At 45.0% G+C, this 9,159-nt stretch overlaps 1 protein-coding gene across 1 annotated transcript in view; it reads left to right on the top strand.

Annotated features, from left to right (window-relative positions):
- nup133 (nucleoporin 133) overlaps nt 1-9,159 on the top strand; it is a 12,814-nt gene continuing 3,655 nt past the window's right edge. The window contains exons 1-19 of the mRNA XM_083522740.1: nt 1-319; nt 1,602-1,720; nt 1,818-1,921; nt 2,113-2,217; nt 2,384-2,515; nt 2,630-2,800; nt 2,886-3,041; nt 3,240-3,310; nt 3,831-3,978; nt 4,411-4,561; nt 4,655-4,812; nt 4,989-5,077; nt 5,181-5,344; nt 5,469-5,563; nt 5,641-5,865; nt 6,437-6,559; nt 6,879-6,978; nt 8,375-8,626; nt 8,775-8,908. Of these exons, the coding sequence (XP_083378866.1) occupies nt 192-319; nt 1,602-1,720; nt 1,818-1,921; nt 2,113-2,217; nt 2,384-2,515; nt 2,630-2,800; nt 2,886-3,041; nt 3,240-3,310; nt 3,831-3,978; nt 4,411-4,561; nt 4,655-4,812; nt 4,989-5,077; nt 5,181-5,344; nt 5,469-5,563; nt 5,641-5,865; nt 6,437-6,559; nt 6,879-6,978; nt 8,375-8,626; nt 8,775-8,908 (2,625 nt within the window). The 5' untranslated portion in view covers nt 1-191. The remainder of the gene's footprint in view (nt 320-1,601; nt 1,721-1,817; nt 1,922-2,112; nt 2,218-2,383; nt 2,516-2,629; nt 2,801-2,885; nt 3,042-3,239; nt 3,311-3,830; nt 3,979-4,410; nt 4,562-4,654; nt 4,813-4,988; nt 5,078-5,180; nt 5,345-5,468; nt 5,564-5,640; nt 5,866-6,436; nt 6,560-6,878; nt 6,979-8,374; nt 8,627-8,774; nt 8,909-9,159) is intronic.

The following is a 9,159-nucleotide window of genomic DNA, read 5'->3' as shown; positions in this document are numbered from 1 at the left end:
TGACGTTTCATTCCTGCGACATTCTTCTCCTCGGAGTGACGCAAATCGTGCGCGCGTTTATTTGATCGGACGGTGTGCGCGCGCTCAATGTGAGCCTGTGTAGTGTATTAGACATTCGAAAGGATTTAACGTCTTTCTTCTTCTCTTCTTATTCGTGTTATTACCGGTTAGAAATTAGAGACTGAATCGGGATGTTTACTCCCCGCGGAACACCAGGCACACCAGGACGCCGGCACACCACCAGAACCGGCGGCAGGAAGAACATCAACACTCCGTCAGGACTGCTGTTCTCCCCGCGGAGAGCTTCTCTTACACCCGGGTACACACACACACACACACACACACACACACACACACACACACACACACACACACACACACACACACACACACACACACACACACAAAAATAAATAAAAAATAAACACAGCTAAAGGACATGTCACAAACAAACAAACACACACACACACACAATAAACACAGCTAAAAGACATGTCACAAACACACACACACAATAAAAACACAGCTTCAGGACATGTCCCAAACACACACACACACACACACACACACACACAAAATAAACACAGCTAAAAGACATGTCCCAAACACACACACACACACACACACACACACACACACACACACACACACACACACACACACACTAAACACAGCTAAAGGACATGTCCCAAACACACACACACACACACACACACACACACTAAACACAGCTAAAGGACATGTCACAAACACACACACACAATAAAAACACAGCTACAGGACATGTCCCAAACACACACACACACACACACACACACAAAATAAACACAGCTAAGACATGTCCCAAACACACACACACACACACACACACACACACACTAAACACAGCTAAAGGACATGTCCCAAATACACACGCACACACTTAAAACACAGCTATAGGACATGTCCCAAACACACACACACACAAAAAAAACACCGCTACAAGACATGTCCCAAACACACACACACACACACACACACAGACAATAAAAACACAGCAACATGACATGTCCCAAACACACACACACACACACACACACACACACACACACAATAAAAACACAGCTACATGACATGTCCGGCACACACACACACACACACACACACACACACACACACACACACACACACACACACACACACACACACACAGACAATAAAAACACAGCTACATGACATGTCCGGCACACACACACACACACACACACACACACACACACACACACACACACACACACACACACACACACACACACACACAATAAAAACACAGCTACATGACATGTCCCAAACACACACACACACACACACACACACACACACACACACACACACACACACAATAAAAACACAGCTACATGACATGTCCGGCACACACACACACACACACACACACACACACACACACACACACACACACACACACAATAAAAACACAGCTACATGACATGTCCCGCACACACACACACTGTGATTCTGCATCTAGAATTATAATTATATAACACTTACATATCCTTCTTTCATGCTTCTTTCTTTCCCGGTTGTGGCGTTGCATCCTGCAGCCGAGCGACTCCGACACGTGTACAGAGCTGCACCACGGTGGACTCAGACCACTTTGACGTGCAGACGTTCGGCTCGTCTCTGCCTGTTAAAGTGATGGAGGCTCTGACCATGGCAGAAGGTATAACAGCTGGGAAAGTCTGTTAGAGCTTCAGTTGTGGCATCATGGTGAAAATGGTGTGTGTGTGTGTGTGTGTGTGTGTGTGTTGGCCCTGTAGCGGATGACCAGATCTCGGTGAAGGTGGAGGAGACGGGCTGGGCGTGGATGGTGTGTGGGGAGAGGCTGATCATTTGGAAGATCTCACAGACTGCAGTAGCGAAGGTACGCCATCTTAAATAAGGCGGGAATTAATGGGGACCGATTAATGGGGGGGGTGTTATTGTAGGTGGGCTTGGGATGGTTTATTGTGGACAGGCCCAGGTGGGCATATATTTGTATAATTTATATTTTTGTTGTGTGTTTGTGTGTGTTATTTTTTGTGTGTGTGAGATATATTTTCTCTCTGTGTGTAGTTGTCTGTGTGTAAGGACCTGCAGTTGTCCCCCAGTGTGTACGCCTACAGTGCTGATCTCATCTCCATCAGCTCATCATCTGCGCTGGAGTCAGCATCGGTGCAGGTACTGCTCCACCTTTCTTCATCATTCTCCACCTTACTTTATCATTCTCCACCTTACTGAAGCCGTTCTACATCGTTCTCCACCATTTTTCTACCTGGCGACTGACTCTTGCACACTATTGTATTTGGGTTTATCCCCCTCTCTCATGTACATGTGACCGTGGCAGTCTGTGTGTGTGCTGGCCGTGTCTCCGGAGGGTTCGGCCCGGTTCTGGCCCAGTCTGGCCCACGAGGGGACGTACACGGAGACGCACGCGGATCTGGGAGGACACCTTTGTAACTACGTCACAGCGGTCAGGGTGAGTGTGTTCTACAGGGCAGGTCTTACACAAGTCCCAATGTACAAGCTGTCGCTATGAAAACAATGGTAGCTTCCCCATAGAAACTAGTGTGTTTTTTTCCTCTGTCTTCAGGGGGGCAGCTTCATCGTGTCCTCGTACCGCGGGCAGCTGCTCCGGGTCGGTATGGAGGCTTCCGGAAAGCTCTATCAGCGGGCGGTGCAGCAGGGACAGGGGATGCTGTCGGGGATCGGACGCCGCGTCTCGAGTCTGTTTGGCCTCCGCAGCCCTCCCGTCGACACCAGCGTAAGATCGCAGGAAACAAGTTCCAGAGCCTGTTGCCATGGCGACCTTTCAATGGGATGGTAATGGTGTTACGGGTGTGTTTCAGGTGTACAGTGTGTTGTGGGCTCGAGACTCAGGATGCCTCTACACTCTCAGCACATGTGGTTTGAACAAGTGGGAGGTCGGGGACACCACGGAGGTTCAGGTCCTGAGCTGGAACGCCTGCCCAAGTCTGTCAGACAGCATCGCAGACGCCATCTGGGTGAGATGGAATCTCAGAACACACACTTAACAATACCAGGGTTGTGTGTGTGTGTGTGTGTGTTTGTGTCATCATACGTATTGGATTCGAACTTTTTGTATTACTGAAATCATAGAAAAGTTTTGTGAGCTGATATTTGCTCAATTTCTCATTTTAATTGTGTGTGTCTGTGTGTGTGTGTGTGTGTGTGTGTTTCAGGGTTCGGAGAGTAACTATGCAGAGATGAAGGCAGGTGTTAACGTGGCATATCTGGACATGCAGCTCAGTCAGTGAGTAACTCGTGAACATCTCACCCGTGGTCTCAGGACAAAAAAAAGTGGTTCTTTGAGATTCCTGGGCTTCTAAGAAGGGGTTCTTTGAGGGTTTTAGATTTCAAAAAATTGTTCTCGGTTACTAAAAGAGGGTTTGGTTGGTTTCTGTGCTTGTAAAAAGGGTTTTTTGAGGGTTCTTGGTTTCTAAAAAAAAAAAAGGGGGGTTCTTTGAGAGCTCATGTTTTCCAAATAAGTGGTTCTTTGAGTGTTTCTGGTATTCAAGGAAGGGGTTCTTTGAGGGTTCTTGCTTTCCAATAAAGAGATTCTTTGATGATTGTTGGTTTTCAAAAAAGATGCTTTCTGACAATAGGATATCACTCCAGCCTGTTGATGGTCCTCAGAGAAATGGCAGAAGTATGCTTAGTTGTTCTAGATGTTCTAAAGTGTACATTATAACTATATGTATTACTGTATGTTTAATATGTTTTGGTTCTCTGAGATGTTTGTTTCCATGATGATGATGATGTTCTCTCCTCAGCACTGGTTTGGTTGTGTTGGCTGCAGCGTGGCATCCTGCTGATAATCCATGTTTGGCGTATTTCTGCTTGGTCACACTTCCAGACACCATGCTACCTGCGTCAGAAGAACTCTATGTAGAGGTCACCAAGTACAACCCTCCATTTCAGGTAGCTATGATTCTAAAGCAAGTGACATCTCTGATCATTCTGGTTCCATCACCTTCATGTATTTAATATTAGTGTACATTTTTTCTGCTGTTTTTTTCTTTAAGGGTTTTGTTTTTTCAAAAGGAGGTTCTTTGCAGGTTCTTTAACGGTTGTCCAAAAATGGAGGTTCTTAATGACTTTGTGGTTTTCAAAAGGGGGTATGTTAAGGGTTATTGGTAGGTTCCGCACTTAAATGTTAAAGGTGGAGTCGGTTATGTATTTAACATTAAGACTTTCATTATATTAGAACCTTCAGGCTGATTGGATGAGAAGGAACAGAATCCTGACCAGAATTCACTTATATTCTCTCTCTCTCTCTCTCTCTCTCTCTCTCTCTCTCTCTCTCTCTCTCTCTCTCTCTCTCTCTCTCTCTCTCTCTGTGTTTGGTGTTAGAGTGAGGAGGAGCTCCATAAGACAAGGTTGGTGTTGCCGCGGGTGAAAAGTCCTGCCGCGTATCTCTATAACGAGGAGCTGGTGTACACGTGCACCACCGGTGCCGGGCGCAGCGGCCTCCCTGAAGAGAAGCTCACCTTCAATGCCTCTGGTATGATCTCTACACACACTTTTCTCTCTCTCTCACACACACACACACACACACACACAGGCCACTTATTTTATCCTCACTGGCCCTCTCCAGGTGACCGTATTCGCGGCGGAGGCGTGTGTGCCGACTTGCCCGTCGTCTTCTCCCATATGAACGGCCTGGTTGCCGTGGTGCCCAGAGAGAGTGCCTCCATCTTGCCAGAGACCATGGAGGATTCTCTGTGTACTTCCGTGGCCGGACCTGGACCTGAGGTGAGGGATTAGTGGCCAGTATAATTCTTGGATTTGGAGGATTGAAACTAGAATTTCTGGATAAGGATTTGATCCAAGTAAAAGGAATTGCTCCAGTATATCATCAAACGTTCGGATCGGACGAGAATTGGAGGATTTGGGAATAAAAATGATTTCAACATTCACATGTCCTGCAGGGGGCGCTGGAAACACCGCTGAAAATGGACACAGTAGCACAGGAGGACAAAACGAAGCTGCTGAAACAAGCCTTCCTGGAGTTCTGCCGGTGAGCAGCTCTAACTGTATACACACTCGCATGAAGACATGCATTTTGTGTTGATGTTGTATGCTGTGTACCCCGAATCAACCATTTTTATACTTGCCTGTAGGAACCGCGTGATGGAGGCCCAGAAGATTACGGACGAGCTCTTTCCAGATGACGGCGAAGGCGGGGTGAGAGGGGAGCTGGACACACTGGTTACTCAGATCGACCTGGACCTGGTGGACGATTACCCCGCCTCAGATCCTCGCTGGGCCGAGTCTGTGCCTGACGGTGAGGAACAGAGTTTAAGAACTTCCTCCTGTAGTAGTTTATCCACATTTAATTAAAACGACGCTTAGAAAAGGACGTGTAGAATGTGATGGACTTTAACACTTGTATCTGACTTCTAATCCAGAGAACGCTGGCTTCCTGTTGACCTCACTGATCCTGCTGCACCAGCTGGAGGACAAAATGAAAGCTCACCACTTCTTCATGGACTTCCTGCTGCAGGTCAGTAACACACCGCTCCCTCAGTCCTCATGACAGATGGACAGGAAATCATCATATCCTCCTCGTTCTTCTCTCAGACCGGGCTCCTGGACCGTCTCACCTGGACGACAGTGCGCTCGTCTCCCATGGCGACGCGGCTGCTGCTGTGCGAACATGCTGAGAAGCTGTCAGCGGCCGTCGCTCTGAAGAACCACCACAGCAAGCAGCCGGAGCTGGTGAACGCCGCCATCGCCGTCACCCTGAGTAAAACCGTCAAGAGCGTCCCCTCCAGCCTCACACCTGCTGACGTCTTCTTCAGAGAGGTAACGTCTCTCTCACACACACACACACACACACATATACACACACACACACACACACACTCAAGGTATAAACGATTAAGTAACATACTCATCTCTACCAGTGGTTTATCAGTAATGAAAAAATTAATCAAAGTGAATTAAAAGTAAAAAAAAACAATTTTCACAAAAAAACCCCCACAACAACAAATGACTGAAAACAAACAATACAAGTAAATAAAAATACAAACAAAAAATGTAAGTAAATGAACAAAAAATCTAAGTAAAATAAAAAAAAGGAAATAAAAATGAATGGAAATATAAATACAAAGAAATAAAAACACAAAATAGAAGTGTATAAGAACCAATAACAATAAAAGCTAAAACACAAAGAAATAAAAAGTAAAATGGAAATAAAAACAGTAAAATAAAATAAGATGGTATCAAACAATAAAAAATAATATGGCAATAGTCAATAATAACAATAATAATGAAATACAAATAGATAAATAAAACAGTTGTGAAAAATGTTTACCATAAATTAGAATATGTTCAATTATGGTGTGTGTGTGTGGTAATCCGTGCTCGTTTTCAGGTGTCTCAGATCTCGTCGATCTTCGAGTCTCTGCTGGACGAGGAGGAGAAGTGTCTGAAGGAGAACCCTGTGACCTCTGTGAAGTGGGCAGAAGTTGTGCTCAGCGTCAACAACATTATCAAGGTCAGGCGGGTGCAAAAGTAAGCGCACCTTTAAGGCCGAACTGGGCGGAAATGTCATGCAAGATTTAATGAGAGCGAATAGTAACGCTAACGGTTTCGGTCTGAGTGTGATTTACCTTTACATGATGATCTCCCCTACACACACACACACACACACACACACACACACACACACACACACACACAATGTATATACTAGCGATAGATTTTCCCAGAAATAAGAGTGGGATGCAGCCTTTTTTTTTTTTTTTTTTTTTTTCCCCTTTTCTCCCTGTAGTTTGAAGGTAGTGAGTGTGTGTGTGTGTGTGTGTGGTTCTCAGGAAATGCTCCAAGCAGCAACACAGTACAGAGAGACTAAAGCATCCCTCTACAGGGCAGCAGAAAACGCCCCACCGGAGCCAGAGTACATCCCATGGACAGGTACAAAGCCCACTTTACTTAACTCAGCATTAATCTGTGGTTCTTTTCCTTTTTTTTCGTTCTTTTTATTTCCGTTTTGTCTTGGGCAAATGTCCTACAGTCCTTTTTATAAGAAATGAGCAGTGCACTGGGGGTTCAGAATCACATCTCAGCACTGTCACTGACTTTCTGTTGGTCTGTTGCATGAGCTCAACCATGGCGAAACTAACGGGACAAATACTAAACTACGCAACGTCTTTTAGTTGTTTTAGATATATATTTATATATAATATATATTCTAATATAATTACCTTTTTTACTTTCATTTGAATTCGATGTGTGAATCCTTATGCTGTATGAATGTGACACATTTCTGACTGCTCTGTACACCAGTCACAACGTTGGACACGCCTTTACATTTATTTTTTATTATTTTTAACATTGTACATTTATTAATGAAGACATCCAAACTATGAAAAAACTATTTTGAGGAGTTCCCCAAAGTGTTGAGTGCTTGTTGGCTGCTTTTTCTACATTCTCTGCTTCAACTCATCCCAAACCATCTCAACTGGATTTAGATTGGGTGATTGTGGAAGCCAGGTCATCTCATCCAGCCCTCCTCACTCTCCTTAATCTAAAAGTAACCTAGAGGTGTGATTGGGGTCATTGTCATGTTGTAAAACAAATTGTACAAACCACATGAGAAAACCTCCACATCATTACACCTCCTCCACCATGCTTCACATCCGGGAACCATCCCATCACCTTCTGTAAGTCTAAAAAAGCACATGGCGTGTAGAACCAAAAAATCTCAAATTTAGACTTCTCAGTTTTTCACTGATCTAATGTCCATTCCTTGTGTGTCTTGGTCCAAGCAAGTCTATTCTTATTGTTTTTCTTTGGAAGTAATGGTTTCTTTGCCACAATTCGACTATGAAAGCTTGACTCACACGGTCTTTTCCGATCGATAGACATTGAAATATGTCTGCCACATGAACTCTGAGAAGCATTTATGTAAATAGTTGGTTTCAGAGGCTGGTAATTCGAATAGATTTATCCTCTGCAGCAGAGGTAGCTCTTAGTCTTCCTTTCCTGAGAAGGTTCTCATGAGAGCCTGTTTCTTCATAGCATTTGATGGTTTTAGAGACTGCACTTGGGTATACACTTGGGTTAAAGCTCTTGAGATTTTTTTTCTGGATTTACTAAACTTATTTTCTTTAAGTAATCTGGATTTGTTTAGTAGTTGTAGTAGCACTAATGGGGCTATTTACTCTGTACTAAGCCTTTCCTCTGCACAAGATAAGTGATGGTCTGACATCAAAGCTAAATGGATCTACTTTTGGAGATTGGAAAATATAAAGCGTATTCTGGGTTGTTTAACACTAAACAAAAACGTTGTTTTCTCTCTGTACTGAAGCCTCGGGTGGAGTGGGTGGAGTTCGTACAGTCATCACCCGGCAGCAAGACGTGATCCTGCGCAGCGTGTATCCTCATGCCGACTCGGGACTCCGTAGCACTCTCAGCGAGCAGCTGGTGGTGCTGTTGGACTCGCTACTCGGCGGCTACGTGGCCCAACTGACCTCGCTGCGTCGCCCCAGGCAGCAAGAGCGCTACGACACACTGGAGATGGAGTACACGCAGCGTCGCTCCGAACTGCTCACACCGCTACGTGAGTTCTCTGGAAAATCCGTTAAATTCACACTGAAATATGTTTTATTGAAATATTAACAAGGCTTTAATGTCACTGCAGTGAAACGTCTTTTTCTAAGTCTCTGGCTCTGGTCCTCTCTGATTCATGTTTGTGTGTGTGATATTAGTTGAGCTGGGTCAGTATCAGTGGGTGGCAGCGTTGGCTGAGAAATATTGTGATTTTGACATCCTGGTGCAGATGTGCGAGCAGACGGACAACCAGACTCGCCTACAGCACTACATGACTAAATTTGCTGACCAGGTAACATGCGACCCCAACACCCCACCACTTCACCGCCCCTGTCAGAGCAACATTACACACACTTCCCCCTGTGAAAACCTGTTACATCCTAATACACCCTGTAACACCCCTTATACATCCTGTAAGACCTCCTCACCATGTCACACCCAGTTACAGACACACACACACACACACACACACACACACACACACACACACACACACACACACACACACCCCTGTGACAACCTGTTACATCATAATACACCCTG

Source organism: Silurus aristotelis, assembly GCF_946808225.1.
Source record: "Silurus aristotelis genome assembly, chromosome: 20".
NCBI classification, from domain to species: domain Eukaryota; kingdom Metazoa; phylum Chordata; class Actinopteri; order Siluriformes; family Siluridae; genus Silurus; species Silurus aristotelis.
This window is presented reverse-complemented; position numbering and strand designations above follow the sequence as displayed.